This window comes from Ambystoma mexicanum, chromosome 7p (assembly GCF_040938575.1).
Source record: "Ambystoma mexicanum isolate Mex_15411 chromosome 7p, UKY_AmexF1_1, whole genome shotgun sequence".
In the NCBI taxonomy this organism is placed as follows: domain Eukaryota; kingdom Metazoa; phylum Chordata; class Amphibia; order Caudata; family Ambystomatidae; genus Ambystoma; species Ambystoma mexicanum.
In genome coordinates this window covers 31,540,727-31,562,570 of record NC_090939.1, presented here as the reverse complement: position 1 = coordinate 31,562,570, position 21,844 = coordinate 31,540,727, and the positions used below count along the sequence as shown (strand labels likewise).

The window sequence follows — 21,844 nt, the reverse complement described above, 5'->3', positions numbered from 1 at the left end:
TTTACGCATGCAGAGGTGTGCATACATCATTACCAGGTGCTGCTGCAGCACGACCGGTGCCGGAGGTAGACCAGAACTGAGGTCCATTAGCGGAGCTCTGTGTGGGCCTCACTACTGGAAATGCCCATGGTGATGAAGGCCAGGATGGAGGTGCATTGGAGGAGCTCTGTGTGGGCCTCACTACTGGAAATGCCCATGGTGATGAAGGCGAAGGCCAGGATGGAGGTGCATTGGTGGAGTTCTGTGTGGGCCTCACTACTGGAAATGTACATGGTGATGAAGGCCAGGATGGAGGTGTATTGGCAGGGCTCTAGGGCTCTGTGTGGGTCTCACTGCTGGAAATGTCCATGGTGATGAAGGCCAGGATGGAGGTGCATTGGCAGGGCTCTGTGTGGGTCTCACTACTGGAAATGTCCATGGTGATGAAGGCCAGGATGGAGGTGCATTGGCGGAGCTCTGTGTGGTCTCACTACTGGAAATGCTCATGGTGATGAAGGCCAGGATGGAGGTGCATTGGCAGGGCTCTGTGTGGGTCTCACTACTGGAAATGCCCATGGGGATGAAGGCCAGGATGGAGGTGCATTAGCGGAGCTCTGTGTGGGCTTCACTACTGGAAATGTCCATGGTGATGAAGGCCAGGATGGAGGTGCATTGGCGGAGCTCTGTGTGGTCTCACTACTGGAAATGCCCATGGGGATGAAGGCCAGGATGGGGGTGCATTGGTAGGGCTCTAGGGCTCTGTGTGGGTCTCACTACTGGAAATGTCCATGGTGATGAAGGCCAGGATGGAGGTGCATTGGCAGGGCTCTGTGTGGGTCTCACTACTGGAAATGCCCATGGTGATGAAGGCCAGGATGGATGTGCATTGGCAGGGCTCTGTGTGGTCTCACTACTGGAAATGCCCATGGTGATGAAGGCCAGGATGGAGGTGCATTGGCAGAGCTCTGTGTGGTCTCACTACTGGAAATGCTCATGGTGATGAAGGCCAGGATGGAGGTGCATTGGCAGGGCTCTGTGTGGGTCTCACTACTGGAAATGCCCATGGTGATGAAGGCCAGGATGGATGTGGATTGGCAGGGCTCTGTGCGGGTACCAGGGGATGCATCAGGACAGTGCTGAGGTGCGTTGTCCGGGGTGTGCTTGATTTTGAGGTGCATTGGGAGACCTTCCAGGCCTGCACAGGTCCCTTCAGAGGAACAGCAGAACACGCTGCAAGGTAGGCAGCAGACCACTCCACCTCTCAGAAGGTTTGCATTCCCTTTAGGTGTGGGTCTGTACCCTGGACCAGTCCCAGGTAATAGCTTGTGTCCTGCCCTGGAGTCCACACCACTGTCCCACTGTCCGACTTACCAAGCTTTTTGGCGAACTTTGCACCTTTCCTGGAATCTACCAAAGCAAAGCCAACGCCTCTGTTCTCCAGGACCTGGGCAGCGAGCTGAAAGAGAAGAGGGGAGAGGGTGAGCTTCACTGGGATGTGCGCAGCATCGTAGGGGAGTGGGTATCAGTGGCTGCATTAGGACACTGGCAAGAACTGGACGTCCGGTGAAGGGAACTAAGCCAATGAGGTGGCTGGAAAAGTGGGCGAGAACACACTGTGTACGGCCGCTTGTTCCAGCCAGCAGAGGCCCTTCTCTGTGTGGGGCCATCTTGATTGTGGAGAGGCACCACCCCACCCTCCCCGCACCCGCAAAGACATCCTGCACCCTTATCCCCTCCCTCACTACTTACCTGCTGGACTGGAGCTTTCTGCACTAAGAAACTAAGTTCCTTTTCCTACAGTGGTGGCCACCTTGTTTTTCTATGGGAGATTGGGCTTGTACAATACGCGTAGAGCTTATCTCCCCTAAAAAATAATAATAAAAAAAAAAAAATATATATATATATATATATATATATATATTTGCACCCTGGGTGAACCTTGGGTTGTGAATAGCTATCAGCCCCTTCTCGGGGGTGTACACGTCCAGTAATGGCCCATCGCCCTCGCCTCGGGCTAATGGGTTGTTACTGGCCATGTTCCACCACCAATGCGGGCGTGATTACTTCAGTAGATCGCATTTGCCTGTGAAATATAATAGAGAATGGCCAGCAAAGCCAGCCAACCGGCAGGAGACTTTTTCAGAGACCTCCACCAGCACACTCTGCTGGCAGGGCTGTGGCAGACTGATGGCTGGGGCATCTGTCCTGCCTCCACCTGCCTCCTGCCTCCACCTGCACACTCTGCTGGCAGGGCTGTGGCAGACGGATGTCTGGGGCATCTCTCCTGCCTCCACCTGCCTCCTGCCTCCACCTGCACACTCTGCTGGCAGGGCTGTGGCAGACGGATGGCTGGGACATCTGTCCTGCCTCCACCTGCCTCCACCTGCACACTCTGCTGGCAGGGCTGTGGCAGACGGATGTCTGGGGCATCTCTCCTGCCTCCACCTGCCTCCTGCCTCCACCTGCACACTCTGCTGGCAGGGCTGTGGCAGACGGATGGCTGGGGCATCTCTCCTGCCTTCACCTGCCTCCACCTGCACACTCTGCTGGCAGGGCTGTGGCAGACGGATGGCTGGGGCATCTCTCCTGCCTCCACCTGCACACTCTGCTGGCAGGGCTGTGGCAGACGGATGTCTGGGGCATCTCTCCTGCCTCCACCTGCCTCCTGCCTCCAACTGGGGCATCTCTCCTGCCTCCACCTGCCTCCTGCCTCCACCTGCACACTCTGCTGGCAGGGCTGTGGCAGACGGATGGCGGGGGCATCTGTCCTGCCTCCACCTGCCTCCTGCCTCCACCTGCACACTCTGCTGGCAGGGCTGTGGCAGACGGATGGCGGGGGCATCTGTCCTGCCTCCACCTGCCTCCTGCCTCCACCTGCACACTCTGCTGGCAGGGCTGTGGCAGACGGATGTCTGGGGCATCTCCCCTGCCTCCACCTGCCTCCTGCCTCCACCTACACACTCTGCTGGCAGGGCTGTGGCAGACGGAAGGCTAGGGCATCTCCCCTGCCTCCACCTGCCTCCTGCCTCCACCTGCACACTCTGCTGGCAGGGCTGTGGCAGACGGATGGCGGGGGCATCTGTCCTGCCTCCACCTGCCTCCTGCCTCCACCTGCACACTCTGCTGGCAGGGCTGTGGCAGACGGATGGCGGGGGCATCTGTCCTGCCTCCACCTGCCTCCTGCCTCCACCTGCACACTCTGCTGGCAGGGCTGTGGCAGACGGAAGGCTGGGGCATCTCCCCTGCCTCCACCTGCCTCCTGCCTCCACCTGCACACTCTGCTGGCAGGGCTGTGGCAGACGGATGGCTGGGTCATCTCTCCTGCCTCCACCTGCCTCCTGCCTCCACCTGCACACTCAGCTGGCAGACGCTAGGGCATCTGTCCTGCCTCCAACTGGCCCCTGCCTCCACCTGCACACTCTGCTGGCAGGGCTGCGGCAGACGGATGGCTGGGGTATCTCCCCTGCCTCCACCTGCCCCCTGCCTCCACCTGCACACTCTGCTGGCAGGGCTGTGGCAGACGGATGTCTGGGGCATCTCTCCTGCCTCCACCTGCCTCCTGCCTCCACCTGCACACTCTGCTGGCAGGGCTGTGGCAGACGGATGGCTGGGGCATCTCTCCTGCCCCCACCTGCCTCCTGCCTCCACCTGCACACTCTGCTGGCAGGGCTGTGGCAGACGGAAGCTGGGGCATCTCCCCTGCCTCCACCTGCCTCCTGCCCCCACTTGCACACTCTGCTGGCAGACGCTAGGGCATCTGCCCTGCCTCCACCTGGCTCCTGCCTCCACCTGCACACTCTGCTGGCAGGGCTATTGTAGACGGATGGCTGGGGCATCTGTCCTGCCTCCACCTGCCTCCTGCCTCCACCTGCACACTCTGCTGGCAGGGCTGTAGCAGACGAATGTCTGGGGCATCTCCCCTGCCTCCACCTGCCTCCTGCCTCCACCTACACACTCTGCTGGCAGGGCTGTGGCAGACGGAAGGCTAGGGCATCTCCCCTGCCTCCACCTGCCTCCTGCCTCCACCTGCACACTCTGCTGGCAGACGCTAGGGCATCTGTCCTGCCTCCACCTGCCCCCTGCCTCCACCTGCACACTCTGCTGGCAGGGCTGTGGCAGACGGAAGGCTGGGGCATCTCCCCTGCCTCCACCTGCCTCCTGCCTCCACCTGCACACTCTGCTGGCAGACGCTAGGGCATCTGCCCTGCCTCCACCTGGCTCCTGCCTCCACCTGCACACTCTGCTGGCAGGGCTGTGGCAGACGGATGGCGGGGGCATCTGTCCTGCCTCCACCTGCCTCCTGCCTCCACCTGCACACTCTGCTGGCAGGGCTGTGGCAGACGGAAGGCTGGGGCATCTCCCCTGCCTCCACCTACCTCCTGCCTCCACCTGCACACTCTGCTGGCAGGGCTGTGGCAGACGGATGGCTGGGTCATCTCTCCTGCCTCCACCTGCCTCCTGCCTCCACCTGCACACTCAGCTGGCAGACGCTAGGGCATCTGTCCTGCCTCCACCTGGCCCCTGCCTCCACCTGCACACTCTGCTGGCAGGGCTGTGGCAGACGGATGGCTGGGGTATCTCCCCTGCCTCCACCTGCCCCCTGCCTCCACCTGCACACTCTGCTGGCAGGGCTGTGGCAGACGGATGTCTGGGGCATCTCTCCTGCCTCCACCTGCCTCCTGCCTCCACCTGCACACTCTGCTGGCAGGGCTGTGGCAGACGGATGGCTGGGGCATCTCTCCTGCCTCCACCTGCCTCCTGCCTCCACCTGCACACTCTGCTGGCAGGGCTGTGGCAGACGGAAGGCTGTGGCATCTCCCCTGCCTCCACCTGCCTCCTGCCCCCACCTGCACACTCTGCTGGCAGACGCTAGGGCATCTGTCCTGCCTCCACCTGCCTCCTGCCTCCACCTGCACACTCTGCTGGCAGGGCTGTGGCAGACGGATGTCTGGGGCATCTCCCCTGCCTCCACCTGCCTCCTGCCTCCACCTACACACTCTGCTGGCAGGGCTGTGGCAGACGGAAGGCTAGGGCATCTCCCCTGCCTCCACCTGCCTCCTGCCTCCACCTGCACACTCTGCTGGCAGACGCTAGGGCATCTGTCCTGCCTCCACCTGCCCCCTGCCTCCACCTGCACACTCTGCTGGCAGGGCTGTGGCAGACGGATGTCTGGGGCATCTCCCCTGCCTCCACCTGCCTCCTGCCTCCACCTACACACTCTGCTGGCAGGGCTGTGGCAGACGGAAGGCTAGGGCATCTCCCCTGCCTCCACCTGCCTCCTGCCTCCACCTGCACACTCTGCTCGCAGACGCTAGGGCATCTGTCCTGCCTCCACCTGCCCCCTGCCTCCACCTGCACACTCTGCTGGCAGGGCTGTGGCAGACGGAAGGCTGGGGCATCTCCCCTGCCTCCACCTGCCTCCTGCCTCCACCTGCAAACTCTGCTGGCAGACGCTAGGGCATCTGCCCTGCCTCCACCTGGCTCCTGCCTCCACCTGCACACTCTGCTGGCAGGGCTGTGGCAGACGGATGGCGGGGGCATCTGTCCTGCCTCCACCTGCCTCCTGCCTCCACCTGCACACTCTGCTGGCAGGGCTGTGGCAGACGGAAGGCTGGGGCATCTCCCCTGCCTCCACCTGCCTCCTGCCTCCACCTGCACACTCTGCTGGCAGGGCTGTGGCAGACGGATGGCTGGGTCATCTCTCCTGCCTCCACCTGCCTCCTGCCTCCACCTGCACACTCAGCTGGCAGACGCTAGGGCATCTGTCCTGCCTCCACCTGGCCCCTGCCTCCACCTGCACACTCTGCTGGCAGGGCTGTGGCAGACGGATGGCTGGGGTATCTCCCCTGCCTCCACCTGCCCCCTGCCTCCACCTGCACACTCTGCTGGCAGGGCTGTGGCAGACGGATGTCTGGGGCATCTCTCCTGCCTCCACCTGCCTCCTGCCTCCACCTGCACACTCTGCTGGCAGGGCTGTGGCAGACGGAAGGCTGGGGCATCTCCCCTGCCTCCACCTGCCTCCTGCCTCCACCTGCAAACTCTGCTGGCAGACGCTAGGGCATCTGCCCTGCCTCCACCTGGCTCCTGCCTCCACCTGCACACTCTGCTGGCAGGGCTGTGGCAGACGGATGGCGGGGGCATCTGTCCTGCCTCCACCTGCCTCCTGCCTCCACCTGCACACTCTGCTGGCAGGGCTGTGGCAGACGGAAGGCTGGGGCATCTCCCCTGCCTCCACCTGCCTCCTGCCTCCACCTGCACACTCTGCTGGCAGGCGCTAGGGCATCTGTCCTGCCTCCACCTGCCCCATGCCTCCACCTGCACACTCTGCTGGCAGGGCTGTGGCAGACGGAAGGCTGGGGCATCTCCCCTGCCTCCACCTGCCTCCTGCCTCCACCTGCAAACTCTGCTGGCAGACGCTAGGGCATCTGCCCTGCCTCCACCTGGCTCCTGCCTCCACCTGCACACTCTGCTGGCAGGGCTGTGGCAGACGGATGGCGGGGGCATCTGTCCTGCCTCCACCTGCCTCCTGCCTCCACCTGCACACTCTGCTGGCAGGGCTGTGGCAGACGGAAGGCTGGGGCATCTCCCCTGCCTCCACCTGCCTCCTGCCTCCACCTGCACACTCTGCTGGCAGGGCTGTGGCAGACGGATGGCTGGGTCATCTCTCCTGCCTCCACCTGCCTCCTGCCTCCACCTGCACACTCAGCTGGCAGACGCTAGGGCATCTGTCCTGCCTCCACCTGGCCCCTGCCTCCACCTGCACACTCTGCTGGCAGGGCTGTGGCAGACGGATGGCTGGGGTATCTCCCCTGCCTCCACCTGCCCCCTGCCTCCACCTGCACACTCTGCTGGCAGGGCTGTGGCAGACGGATGTCTGGGGCATCTCTCCTGCCTCCACCTGCCTCCTGCCTCCACCTGCACACTCTGCTGGCAGGGCTGTGGCAGACGGATGGCTGGGGCATCTCTCCTGCCTCCACCTGCCTCCTGCCTCCACCTGCACACTCTGCTGGCAGGGCTGTGGCAGATGGAAGGCTGGGGCATCTCCCCTGCCTCCACCTGCCTCCTGCCCCCACCTGCACACTCTGCTGGCAGACGCTAGGGCATCTGCCCTGCCTCCACCTGGCTCCTGCCTCCACCTGCACACTCTGCTGGCAGGGCTATTGTAGACGGATGGCTGGGGCATCTGTCCTGCCTCCACCTGCCTCCTGCCTCCACCTGCACACTCTGCTGGCAGGGCTGTGGCAGACGGATGTCTGGGGCATCTCCCCTGCCTCCACCTGCCTCCTGCCTCCACCTACACACTCTGCTGGCAGGGCTGTGGCAGACGGAAGGCTAGGGCATCTCCCCTGCCTCCACCTGCCTCCTGCCTCCACCTGCACACTCTGCTGGCAGACACTAGGGCATCTGTCCTGCCTCCACCTGCCCCCTGCCTCCACCTGCACACTCTGCTGGCAGGGCTGTGGCAGACTGATGGCTGGGGCATCTGTCCTGCCTCCACCTGCACACTCTGCTGGCAGGGCTGTGGCAGACGGATGTCTGGGGCATCTCTCCTGCCTCCACCTGCCTCCTGCCTCCACCTGCACACTCTGCTGGCAGGGCTGTGGCAGACGGATGTCTGGGGCATCTCTCCTGCCTCCACCTCCCTCCTGCCTCCACCTGCACACTCTGCTGGCAGGGCTGTGGCAGACGGATGGCGGGGGCATCTGTCCTGCCTCCACCTGCCTCCTGCCTCCACCTGCACACTCTGCTGGCAGGGCTGTGGCAGACGGAAGGCTGGGGCATCTCCCCTGCCTCCACCTGCCTCCTGCCTCCACCTGCACACTCTGCTGGCAGGGCTGTGGCAGACCGATGGCTGGGTCATCTCTCCTGCCTCCACCTGCCTCCTGCCTCCACCTGCACACTCAGCTGGCAGACGCTAGGGCATCTGTCCTGCCTTCACCTGGCCCCTGCCTCCACCTGCACACTCTGCTGGCAGGGCTGTGGCAGACCGATGGCTGGGGTATCTCCCCTGCCTCCACCTGTCCCCTGCCTCCACCTGCACACTCTGCTGGCAGGGCTGTGGCAGACGGATGTCTGGGGCATCTCTCCTGCCTCCACCTGCCTCCTGCCTCCACCTGCACACTCTGCTGGCAGGGCTGTGGCAGACGGATGGCTGGGGCATCTCTCCTGCCTCCACCTGCCTCCTGCCTCCACCTGCACACTCTGCTGGCAGACGCTAGGGCATCTGTCCTGCCTCCACCTGGCCCCTGCCTCCACCTGCACACTCTGCTGGCAGGGCTGTGGCAGACCGATGGCTGGGTCATCTCTCCTGCCTCCACCTGCCTCCTGCCTCCACCTGCACACTCAGCTGGCAGACGCTAGGGCATCTGTCCTGCCTTCACCTGGCCCCTGCCTCCACCTGCACACTCTGCTGGCAGGGCTGTGGCAGACCGATGGCTGGGGTATCTCCCCTGCCTCCACCTGTCCCCTGCCTCCACCTGCACACTCTGCTGGCAGGGCTGTGGCAGACGGATGTCTGGGGCATCTCTCCTGCCTCCACCTGCCTCCTGCCTCCACCTGCACACTCTGCTGGCAGGGCTGTGGCAGACGGATGGCTGGGGCATCTCTCCTGCCTCCACCTGCCTCCTGCCTCCACCTGCACACTCTGCTGGCAGGGCTGTGGCAGACGGAAGGCTGGGGCATCTCCCCTGCCTCCACCTGCCTCCTGCCCCCACCTGCACACTCTGCTGGCAGACGCTAGGGCATCTGCCCTGCCTCCACCTGGCTCCTGCCTCCACCTGCACACTCTGCTGGCAGGGCTGTGGCAGACGGAAGGCTGGGGCATCTGTCCTGCCTCCACCTGCCTCCTGCCTCCACCTGCACACTCTGCTGGCAGGGCTGTGGCAGACGGATGTCTGGGGCATCTCCCCTGCCTCCACCTGCCTCCTGCCTCCACCTGCACACTCTGCTGGCAGACGCTAGGGCATCTGCCCTGCCTCCACCTGGCTCCTGCCTCCACCTGCACACTCTGCTGGCAGGGCTGTGGCAGACTGATGGCGGGGGCATCTCTCCTGCCTCCAACTGCCTCCTGCCTCCACCTGCACACTCTGCTGGCAGGGCTGTGGCAGACGGATGGCTGGGGCATCTCTCCTGCCTCCACCTGCCTCCTGCCTCCACCTGCACACTCTGCTGGCAGGGCTGTGGCAGACGGGTGGCGGGGGCACCTGTCCTGCCTCCACCTGCCTCCTGCTTCCACCTGCACACTCTGCTGGCAGGGCTGTGGCAGACGGATGGCTGGGGCATCTCTCCTGCCTCCACCTGCCTCCTGCCTCCACCTGCACACTCTGCTGGCAGGGCTGTGGCAGACGGATGGCGGGGGCACCTGTCCTGCCTCCACCTGCCTCCTGCCTCCACCTGCACACTCTGCTGGCAGGGCTGTGGCAGACTGATGGCTGAGGCATCTCTCCTGCCTCCACCTGCCTCCTGCCTCCACCTGCACACTCTGCTGGCAGACGCTAGGGCATCTGTCCTGCCTCCACCTGGCTCCTGCCTCCACCTGCACACTCTGCTGCCAGGGCTGTGGCAGAAGGGAGACTGGGGCATCTGTCCTGCCTCCACCTGCACACTCTGCTGGCAGGGCTGTGGCAGACTGATGGCTGGGGCAGCTCTCCTGCCTCTACCTGCCTCCTACCTCCACCTGCACACTCTGCTGGCAGGGCTGTGGCAGACTGATGGCTGGGGCATCTCTCCTGCCTCTACCTGCCTCCTACCTCCACCTGCACACTCTGCTGGCAGGGCTGTGGCAGACTGATGGCTGGGGCATCTGTCCTGTGAAATGGACTCCAAGGGAGAAGGAGACTCCGGGACCCAGAGTCTAGAAGTGGTGTCAAGGACCAAGAAACAGCGCCAAGAAAGAGTGAATAAAGGATGAGGGCCAAGGTGGCAGTGCTCTGCTGGAGTGTACTAGGTGGTTGTGTAAGGAGTGACAATATTCCAGGGTCCTCACTGGACGAGGACCAGGACAACTAGACTTCTTGCCAGCGAGTGCTCACAAGTAATAAGTACAGAATGAAGATAGGGGCAGCCTGGCACATGTTCCTAGGCTCGAAATCCACAATGCAGAAGGGACAGCTGCTGTGCAATCCTCACCAATGGGGGAAACTGCAGGAGGGGCAGAAGGGACAGCTGCTGTGCAATCCTTACCAATGGGGGAAACTGCAGGAGGGGCAGAAGGGACAGCTGCTGTGCAATCCTTACCAATGGGGGAAACTGCAGGAGGGGCAGCAGGAATAGCCACTGGGCAATCCTTGCCAATGGGGGAAACTGCAGGAGGGGCAGAAGGGATAGCTACTGTGCAATCCTCACCAATGGGGGAAAATGCAGGAGGGGCAGAAGGGACAGCTACTGTGCAATCCTCGCCAATGGGGGAAACTGCAGGAGGGGCAGAGGGACAGCTACTGTGCAATCCTCACCAATGGGCGAAACTGCAGGAGGGCCAGAAGGGGCAGCTACTGTGTAATCCTCACCAATGGGGGAAACTGCGGGAGGGGCAGAGGGACAGCTACTGTGCAGTCCTCGCCAATGGGGGAAACTGCAGCAGGGGGAGAGGGGACAGCTACTGTGCAAACCTCGCCAATGGGGGAACTGCAGGAGGGGTAGAAGGGGTAGCTACTGTGTATTCCTCGCCAATGGGGGAAACAGCAGGGGGGGCAGAGGGGACAGCTACTGTGCAATCCTCACCAATGGGGGAAACTGCAGGAGGGGCAGAAGGGACAGCTACTGTGCAATACTTGCCAATGGGGTAAACTGCAGGAGGGACAGAAGGGACAGCTACTGTGCAATCCTTACCAATGGGGGAAACTGCAGGAGAGGCAGAGGGACAGCTACTGTGCAATCCTCACCAATGGGCGAAACTGCGGGACGGGCAGAAGGGACAGCTACTGTGCAATCCTCGCCAATGGGGGAGACTGCGGGAGGGGCAGAAGGGACAGCTACTGTGCAATCCTCGCCAATGGGGGAAACTGCAGGAGTGGCAGAAGGGACAGCTACTGTGCAATCCTCGTCAATGGGGGAACTGCAGGAGGGGCAGAAGGGGTAGCTACTGTGTAATCCTCGCCAATGGGGGAACTGCAGCAGGGGCAGAGGGGACAGCTACTGTGCAATCCTCACCAATGGGGGAACTGCAGGAGGGGCAGAAGGGGTAGCTACTGTGTAATCCTCGCCAATGGGGGAACTGCAGGAGGGGCAGAAGGGGTAGCTACTGTGTATTCCTCGCCAATGGGGGAAACTGCAGCAGGGGCAGAGGGGACAGCTACTGTGCAGTCCTCGCCAATGGGGGAAACTGCGGGAGTGGCAGAAGGGACAGCTACTGTGTATTCCTCGCCAATGGGTGAAACGGCAGGAGGGGCAGAGGGGACAGCTACTTCGCAATCCTCATCAATGGGGGAAACTGCAGGAGGAGCAGAAGGGACAGCTACTGTGCAATCCTCACCAATGGGAGAAACTGTGGGAGGGGCAGAGGGAGAGCTACTGAGCTGTCCTCGCCAATGGGGGAAACGGCAGGAGGGGCAGAGGGGACAGCTACTGTGCAATCCTCACCGATGGGGGAAACCGCAGGAGGGGCAGACGGGACAGCTACTGTGCAATCCTCACCAATGGGGGAAACTGCAGGAGGGGCAGATGGGACAGCTACTGTGCAATACTCGCCAATGGGGTAAACTGCAGGAGTGACAGAAGGGACAGGTACTGTGCAATCCTTACCAATGGGGGAAACTGCAGGAGAGGCAGAGGGACAGCTACTGGGCAATCCTCACCAATGGGCGAAACTGCGGGACGGGCAGAAGGGACAGCTACTGTGCAATCCTCGCCAATGGGGGAGACTGCGGGAGGGGCAGAAGGGACAGCTACTGTGCAATCCTCGCCAATGGGGGAAACTGCAGGAGTGGCAGAAGGGACAGCTACTGTGCAATCCTCGCCAATGGGGGAAACTGCAGGAGGGGCAGAAGGGACAGCCACTGGGCAGTCCTCGCCAATGGGGGGAAACTGCAGGAGGGGCTGAAGGGACAGCCACTGTGCAGTCCTCGCCAATGGGGGAAACTGCAGGAGGGGCAGAAGGGACAGCTATTGTGCAATCCTCGCCAGTGAGGGAAACTGCAGGAGGGGCAGAGGGGACAGCTACTGTGCATTCCTCGCCAGTGGGGAAAACTGCACGGGGGGGCAGAAGGGACAGCTACTGTGCAATCCTCGCCAGTGAGGGAAACTGCAGGAGAGGCAGAGGGGACAGCTACTGTGCAATCCTCGCCAGTGAGGGAAACTGCAGGAGGGGCAGAATGGACAGCTACTGTGCATTCCTCGCCAATGGGGGAAACTGCAGGAGGGGCAGAGGGGACAGCTACTGTGCAATCCTCACCAATGGGGGAAACTGCAAGAGGGGCAGAGGGGACAGCTACTGTTCACACCCCACCAATGGGGGACATGCAGGTGGGGGCAGAAGTAGACTGGGGGGCTGGTGACCTGGATGCACAACCAGTAATGCAATGGGCAATGAGGAACCAGTGCAAACTAACTGTAGCAAATGAAACACATTCCCAATGGAGAGAGGTGATGGGAGACTTAATGCACAAACAGGAATGCCAGCAGCTTACTCTGAAGTGCGTGAGATGCAGTGAAAGCAGTGTTTACACACGTGAACCAGGTAACCAGTCTATCTGGTTGAATTTGACACAGGCACAATAAAGGCAGACAGTCTGTCTGTAGAGGCAACTGAAACTGTTCAAATGAAATACTCTACACGTCACTTCAACGGGGACATTAAATCACCAGTCATAAGTAAAGCCACACACAATGCACTCGGTGCCACCGCTAATTATAGCCTGATCGATGTATTGCACGAAAGGAAAACAGTGTTACAAAACAGGGGGCTTATTTTTAATAACCTCACTTCTTTACACTGGGCCTCATACGACCCTGGCGGCCGCGGTATGAACGGTGCCGGTAAGGTACCGGCACCGTTCATACCGGGCCGCCACATTACGAGCTTGCTCGCGGGTGGTGGTATGCACGTCTGGTCTGGCCAGACGTGCATTCCGGCACCCGCGAGCAGACCAGGATGCTAACAACGGATCCGTCATTAACGGCTCCGTTGTTAGCATCCTCCCCATTCCCAATGGGAATGGGGATGTACCGGGTCCGGGACCCGAAAATGGGAATTACCAGGCCCGCAAATGTCAGAATGGTCCGGTAATTCCCTTTTTTCAGCACCTGGACACGAGTTTGGAGGTAGCCATGCCGGTAATGACGGCATGGATACCTCCAACCTCGTAATGAGGCCCACTGTCTTCCAAAGCCATAGAGCCCTATCAGAACAGCAGTTAAGAGGGAAATACTAAGATACTACTGGGGCAAGTTAGGTCAGGGCAGGCAGCTCGACCGCCCGTCCCTCCCAAGAGGACACCAGGTGAAATTGCAGGGTTGGGGTGGGAGCTGGGGACCAAGTTCAGAGCTTGAACATTTTCTCATAACTGGGGTTATTTTCGCCTAAGCCCAGTTATAGTAGAGAAGGGGATTGGGAATAAAAGTGCGTCACATGAATAACCAGGGTTATTTGTAGTACATTAGTATAATCGGGTTTATACTAATCGAGGTTATAAGAAAAGAGAGAGTGATTAATGCAAATAAAAGTGGAATGTCACAGCTATAGTGAGGTCGGGAGGTAATGGGTGTGGCCGAAGAGTGTGGCTACTGGGTTACTTTAAGGACCCAAATGGTCTAATATGGAACGTGGTACAGGCAAAGGCCATGGCTAGTGGGCCCCAACGAAACCTATTGGTGCAGCATGTCAAAGGACCACAGCAAAAGGACGTGGCCACAGCTTGTGTGCCCAAAAGAAAGCTAGTGGTGTACCCACAGCTGACGGCCACTGGCCATGGGCGAAGGCGATCGCACTGAGTTAAGCTGGTCATGACGTCCTACATGCTCTGAATTTCAGGGGTTTTGTTGCATTTAATCTGCACAAGTTAACTGCACTTTAAAAAAGGTTTTTTCAGTGAATTTCAAGGGCTTTGTTTTACCATCATTTTTTTCAGACCACTAGTCATGGCCTTTGGCCCTGTCCTCTATACATGTTCCTCCAATATGATTCCTTTGGACCCACTAGGTAGGCCATGGCCACTGTGAATGTATTTTGGGCCCAGTAGCCAGGGCCAGAGGGCCTGGCCATTGAGCATGGTCATCAGCCGTGCCCACTGTATCTTTTAAAACACTACCTGTCTTTTCCGCTCACTAGCCATGTCCTCCACCCACGACCAATTCCCCCGGCCTTCGGCCGTGGCCCCCTTACATATTGCACCAGTAGCTTTCTTCCAGTCCCACAAGCCATGGACCTTTGGCCTTGTCCATTGCCCATGGCCTTCGGCCGTCACCCCTTTACACGTTGCGCCAGTAGCTTTCTTCCAGTCCCACAAGCCATGGACCTTTGGCCTTGTCCATTGCCCATGGCCTTCGGCCGTCACCCCTTTACACGTTGCACCAGTAGCTTTCTTCCAGTACAACAAGCCATGGACCTTTGGCCTTGTCCATTGCCCATGGCCTTCGGCCGTCACCCCTTTACACGTTGCACCAGTAGCTTTCTTCCAGTCCCACAAGCCATGGACCTTTGGCCTTGTCCATTGCCCCCGGCCTTCGGCCGTCACCCCTTTACACGTTGCACCAGTAGCTTTCTTCCAGTCCCACAAGCCATGGACCTTTGGCCTTGTCCATTGCCCATGGCCTTCGGCCGTCACCCCTTTACACGTTGCACCAGTAGCTTTCTTCCAGTACAACAAGCCATGGACCTTTGGCCTTGTCCATTGCCCATGGCCTTCGGCCGTCACCCCTTTACACGTTGCACCAGTAGCTTTCTTCCAGTCCCACAAGCCATGGACCTTTGGCCTTGTCCATTGCCCCCGGCCTTCGGCCGTCACCCCTTTACACGTTGCACCAGTAGCTTTCTTCCAGTCCCACAAGCCATGGACCTTTGGCCTTGTCCATTGCCCATGGCCTTCGGCCGTCACCCCTTTACACGTTGCACCAGTAGCTTTCTTCCAGTACAACAAGCCATGGACCTTTGGCCTTGTCCATTGCCCATGGCCTTCGGCCGTCACCCCTTTACACGTTGCACCAGTAGCTTTCTTCCAGTCCCACAAGCCATGGACCTTTGGCCTTGTCCATTGCCCCCGGCCTTCGGCCGTCACCCCTTTACACGTTGCACCAGTAGCTTTCTTCCAGTCCCACAAGCCATGGACCTTTGGCCTTGTCCATTGCCCATGGCCTTCGGCCGTCACCCCTTTACACGTTGCACCAGTAGCTTTCTTCCAGTACCACAAGCCATGGACCTTTGGCCTTGTCCATTGCCCATGGCCTTCGGCCGTCACCCCTTTACACGTTGCACCAGTAGCTTTCTTCCAGTCCCACAAGCCATGGACCTTTGGCCTTGTCCATTGCCCCCGGCCTTCGGCCGTCACCCCTTTACACGTTGCACCAGTAGCTTTCTTCCAGTCCCACAAGCCATGGACCTTTGGCCTTGTCCATTGCCCCCGGCCTTCGGCCGTCACCCCTTTACACGTTGCACCAGTAGCTTTCTTCCAGTCCCACAAGCCATGGACCTTTGGCCTTGTCCATTGCCCATGGCCTTCGGCCGTCACCCCTTTACACGTTGCACCAGTAGCTTTCTTCCAGTCCCACAAGCCATGGACCTTTGGCCTTGTCCATTGCCCATGGCCTTCGGCCGTCACCCCTTTACACGTTGCGCCAGTAGCTTTCTTCCAGTCCCACAAGCCATGGACCTTTGGCCTTGTCCATTGCCCATGGCCTTCGGCCGTCACCCCTTTACACGTTGCGCCAGTAGCTTTCTTCCAGTCCCACAAGCCATGGACCTTTGGCCTTGTCCATTGCCCATGGCCTTCGGCCGTCACCCCTTTACACGTTGCACCAGTAGCTTTCTTCCAGTCCCACAAGCCATGGACCTTTGGCCTTGTCCATTGCCCATGGCCTTCGGCCGTCACCCCTTTACACGTTGCACCAGTAGCTTTCTTCCAGTACAACAAGCCATGGACCTTTGGCCTTGCGTTCCCGTCGCAAAGCACATGAGCATGCACATATTATAAGAGACAGGATTAACAATGAGATACAAAATGCCCTTTATGGGGGACATCAACGGGAGCATGCCGAGGTAAGCTGGTCATGGCTTCCCACATCCGCTGAATTCCAAGAGTTTTGTTGCATTAACTCTGCACAATTTAACTGCACCTTAACTAAGGGTTTTTCAGTGAATTGTAGGGTCTTTGGTAGTGACCCTGTAGTTATGGTTAAGTTGCTTGAACATCGCAGGCAGATCACCGCCAGTTCAGAGGCACGTACGTGAAGCGTTGTAGGTATTCGAATAAGCCCAAAAGCAAGCCTTTTGCTCTAGAAAATTGTATTTATTTTAGAGGGCGGTGCTATTTTCTGCATAGCTTAATTAACCCAAGACTGACATTTCTCATGGCAGCCGAGAAACACGCCTTATTAAGGATGGTCAGTGCAGAATAGTCCTGACAGACTGGTGGTTGGAGCATTGGGGTCTGTGTAGAAAACACCAGCAGAGTAAGGGTGTGTTAAAAAAGACATGATGCGGTAAGGGGGGAAGATGTGGTGGTCAGTCTCCTGACAATGCTAGGCCTCCGTGGCTTGTTTAGTTTCCCAAGATCACACGCGGTGATGACCCATGGCAGGAACCGAGAGCTATGACTCTAAGGTGAAAGGAGTAGCCAGCTGATAAGGGTGGCGTGCATGGCACAGGTCCTATAAAGTAAGTAGGGAACTATCAGTGTAAGCTATATTTAATGCCAGCTCCTGTCAGTAAGTGCCTCTCAACCAAAGGGGCACTGCAGGAAAGGTGCTCTTTGTTACATAATACTCAAATTAACCTCAACAGGGAGTAAACAGTATTACTAAAAGACATCACAGAGAGCTGATATGATGGAGCGGAGGGCCCTTTCAGCATGTGGCACTTGAGCTCCCAGCTCTGCAAATAAAACAACACAAAGAGCTGATGTTGTGGGAGTGGCCTCCTGCAGGATGAACTCTCTCTACTGTTGCATTGGCTCGATTCAGAGCTCTTGTGCCGCTTGAATGAGACGTCAGGGCCATCAGCTCTTTATGTTGTTTCATTGGCTGCAAGGGCAGTTCCTGTGTCACATGGTGAAGGGGACCTTCCGTGACATCAGCTCTTTATGTTGTTTCATTGGCTGCAAGGGCAGTTCCTGTGTCACATGGTGAAGGGGACCTTCCGTGACATCAGCTCTTTATGTTGTTTCATTGGCTGCAAGGGCAGTTCCTGTGTCACATGGTGAAGGGGACCTTCCGTGACATCAGCTCTTTATGTTGTTTCATTGGCTGCAAGGGCAGTTCCTGTGTCACATGGTGAAGGGGACCTTCCGTGACATCAGCTCTTTATGTTGTTTCATTGGCTGCAAGGGCAGTTCCTGTGTCACATGGTGAAGGGGACCTTCCGTGACATCAGCTCTTTATGTTGTTTCATTGGCTGCAAGGGCAGTTCCTGTGTCACATGGTGAAGGGGACCTTCCGTGACATCAGCTCTTTATGTTGTTTCATTGGCTGCAAGGGCAGTTCCTGTGTCACATGGTGAAGGGGACCTTCCGTGACATCAGCTCTTTATGTTGTTTCATTGGCTGCAAGGGCAGTTCCTGTGTCACATGGTGAAGGGGACCTTCCGTGACATCAGCTCTTTATGTTGTTTCATTGGCTGCAAGGGCAGTTCCTGTGTCACATGGTGAAGGGGACCTTCCGTGACATCAGCTCTTTATGTTGTTTCATTGGCTGCAAGGGCAGTTCCTGTGTCACATGGTGAAGGGGACCTTCCGTGACATCAGCTCTTTATGTTGTTTCATTGGCTGCAAGGGCAGTTCCTGTGTCACATGGTGAAGGGGACCTTCCGTGACATCAGCTCTTTATGTTGTTTCATTGGCTGCAAGGGCAGTTCCTGTGTCACATGGTGAAGGGGACCTTCCGTGACATCAGCTCTTTATGTTGTTTCATTGGCTGCAAGGGCAGTTCCTGTGTCACATGGTGAAGGGGACCTCCCGTGACATCAGCTCTTTATGTTGTTTCATTGGCTGCAAGGGCAGTTCCTGTGTCACATGGTGAAGGGGACCTTCCGTGACATCACCTCTTTATGTTGTTTCATTGGCTGCAAGGGCAGTTCCTGTGTCACATGGTGAAGGGGACCTTCCGTGACATCAGCTCTTTATGTTGTTTCATTGGCTGCAAGGGCAGTTCCTGTGTCACATGGTGAAGGGGACCTTCCGTGACATCAGCTCTTTATGTTGTTTCATTGGCTGCAAGGGCAGTTCCTGTGTCACATGGTGAAGGGGACCTTCCGTGACATCAGCTCTTTATGTTGTTTCATTGGCTGCAAGGGCAGTTCCTGTGTCACATGGTGAAGGGGACCTTCCGTGACATCAGCTCTTTATGTTGTTTCATTGGCTGCAAGGGCAGTTCCTGTGTCACATGGTGAAGGGGACCTTCCGTGACATCAGCTCTTGATGTTGTTTCATTGGCTGCAAGGGCAGTTCCTGTGTCACATGGTGAAGGGGACCTTCCGTGACATCAGCTCTTTACGTTGTTTCATTGGCTGCAAGGGCAGTTCCTGTGTCACATGGTGAAGGGGACTTCCATGACTTACTGCGATCCACTAAGCTCACTGCAACTCGCCTTTAGGGCAGTGGCTGACAAGCTAGCTCCCATTAAGCGTAGAATAAAGTTGTCTAGACCCTCAGCTCCCTGGTTTACTCATTATCTCTGCTCTCTCAAACGCCACTTTAACCAAGCGGAACGCAGGCAGTGTTTAGCCTATCAGGATATGGGCGGTGCTTCCGTGAGAGCCTGCTGTCTCAGATAGCTTTCTTCTGCTACAATTTCTTCAATCATTCCTTCTTCTCAGGCTTTCTGGGCTTCTCTGAAAATATACTCCTTCCCAAGCTGTTCTAGAAAAATATAGATCTGTTTGCCCCTTTCCTGACCAGATTTGTCAATGCCTCCTTTAGAGATGGCATGATGCCTAGGTCACTTAAATCTGTGGTGGTTCTACCTTTGTTAACAAAAAAAACAACTTAGATCCTAGGGACCCTGGCAACCTTAGACCCATAACAAACTGCCAGTGTTTCCTTAAGATCCTTGACAAACTGGTCTTTGTGCAGTTTCAAGCCTTTGTGTACAAACAGAACATTCTACATAATAGATAATCAGGCGTTCGATCTCGGTATAGTACAGAAACAGCCTTGCTAGATCTGCAGACACATATGTTGGGTTTGATGGAAAGGGGTAACTTAGGTCTATTGGTCTTTTTGGACCTGTCCGCAGCGTTCGACTTGGTGGACCACCAACGCCTCCTGCCCTGCCTAATCAACCGGGTTTATGTTCAGATGGGGCGGTTGGTTGGTTCCACTGCTTCTTATCCGGACGTGAATATAAAATCCAGTGGGGAACTTGTGCTTCTCCAACAATCCCTACCTGGTGTGGTGTTCCCTGGGGGCTAGCCTCTCCCCCATTTTGTTCAATCTTTACATAAGACCATTGCGTTCTCTTTTGGAGGATTTAGGTGTGTTTTTCACCAGCTATGCTGATGACATGCAGCATGTTTTCGAGTCTTCTGGGGATCATTTAATTGACAACACTTTCCTCATTAATATTTCCCAAAAGATTGAACTCTGGACGTCGTCCAACTGGCTGTGTTTGAACGTCAACAAAACAGAGATTCTTATCTTTGGCTCCAAACAGGTCCAAACAATGTTAAGTCCGTCCTTTAAGTGTTTCTCAATCTGTGATAACACCATTCCTGTTCAAACCAAGGTAAAGACTTTGGGCGTCCAGTTGGAAGCCAGTTTGAACTCTGAGGTCCATGCCAATCTGTTGAGTAAAAACAGTAGTTACCATCTTCGTCTCCTGAGAAATATTTGCCCGTACATCTCCGAAGAGAATACTGCCACCACAGCTCAAGCTACCATCATTGCTCGGCTCGACTATTGTAATGCCCTGCTGATTGGTGCGTCTAGCGCCAATATCGAAAAATTCCAGATTCTGCAAAATGATGCAGTAAGCCTTGTTAAAAGTGTTTATACAGGCGTACCCATATCTTTAAACACCACCAGAATCTTCACTGGCTCTCCATCAAGGAGAGAATCCTGTTCAAGATCGGAACCTTGGTGCACAAATGCTATTTTGGTCAAGCCCCCTACCCGAAGACCTCTATTCTCCAGTACTGTCCTAATAGAACCCTTCGCTCCTCCAACAAAAGGCAGATTATCTGCCCGGAGCATAAACATGCAAACAGACTGGGAAGATCTTTGCCTGTTAAGGCAGCAACTTTTTGGAACTCACTTTGTGAAAACAAAATCAAAATATCAAGGCTGAGTACCCCAAAAGGAAATACACCGAACACGGGTTACAAAGAAACATACAAAGTACTTTATTTTATACTGAATCCAGTTACAAAAACAGAGCAAAATCAGATAGCTATCGGCCCTCAGTACAACGCTACGAACTCCAGCGTGGTCCAGTGTGTTCAGTTAGAGACGCTGTACATTAGAATGCATTGGCTTTTTATACACTTTGTGAGCACGATGTCCAGCCCCACTTCGGATTAATATTCCACTTAATACATCACCGATCTAGGGCTCATGCCAAGTCTCGAACAACCGCATATAACTGGTTTGCTTTTAATACATGTATCAACAAGCCTATACAGCAACTGTGTATTCTGGGATTTTCCATGTTAGTCTTCTTAAACATTAATACAATGTGGTTAAACAAGTGTTCTATGTTCAGTATTTGAATACATTGTTTTTATAGTATACTCGTGGATTAGTTTCTTTACACGAGTAATCCCTTACACACAAGTCAACGAAGGACAAGGTCTCAGTTCACAACCTCAACAAGTGGCCTGCAGGCAAGTTACATATTAGCTATGTACAGAGGTCAAGACGGCCATGGTGTATTTTGGAATGACATCGTCCACCATTTTAACTCACAGGGTGACTTTTACAAAGCGAATCCTAAAATGGCGGATTGGCCTAAAATGGCGGCTTACATTGAGTTTAAGGTCAGGACCTTGCAACACGGATTCTTTCGCAAGCGGCTTTCGAGCAGCTTAGCGTAGGCCAATATACATATTTTTATTGCAATAGGAAGCACGATATAATTTCTCTTTTGACAACTTCCTATCGCCCCCTGCGGTATGAAGCCGCCCTTGCTACATTCAGGAAATCTCGGTAAAACTCATCTGTTCAAATTAATGTTTCCAGCCTAATCTAATTGCATTTGTGTCCTGTTTTCTTCATGGTCGGCCTTCTGTGTTTATGTTATGGCGCCCCGATGCCTGTGGGCTTTTGACTCCTAATAAATAAATAAACAAATACATAAAATGCATTCTTTGTCAAATTTTTGTATGCAGAAAATAGTCAATATACGGTACGGTAACCTGGCCTCAGCTCAGAATGTCCCTGACTCGCGGAGCCTGGGTACCGCACCTCTTGCTAATACGCAGGTCTCTTTATCAGCTTTTCGGTTGACTTCTGAGGACCAGGTCTGTATGATGGTATCTCACCTTAGGTCAGCTTCTCCGACTGATCCTATCCTTCTTAAGGTCTTGCAAAAGATTAGTCTGGAACTAGTCCCGATTCTTACTACGGCACTGAATTCTTCCTTGAGGACTGGTTTCACTTGCCCTGCTCTTAATCGCGTAGTGGTCTCCCCGTTATTGAAAAGACCCTCCCTGGATCCTGCTCTCCTGGACAATTCTCAGCCCCTCCCTCTCCTGATGTTCCTTATGAAGCTTTTGGAAGCCATTATC

At 56.6% G+C, this 21,844-nt stretch overlaps 1 protein-coding gene across 1 annotated transcript in view; it reads right to left on the bottom strand.

Moving 5' to 3' along the window:
- The window catches only part of CASQ2 (calsequestrin 2), a 281,710-nt gene that overhangs the window by 159,136 nt on the left and 100,730 nt on the right, over positions 1–21,844 (bottom strand). The window contains exon 2 of the mRNA XM_069635701.1: positions 1,351–1,435. Within this exon, the coding sequence (XP_069491802.1) occupies positions 1,351–1,435 (85 nt within the window). The remainder of the gene's footprint in view (positions 1–1,350; positions 1,436–21,844) is intronic.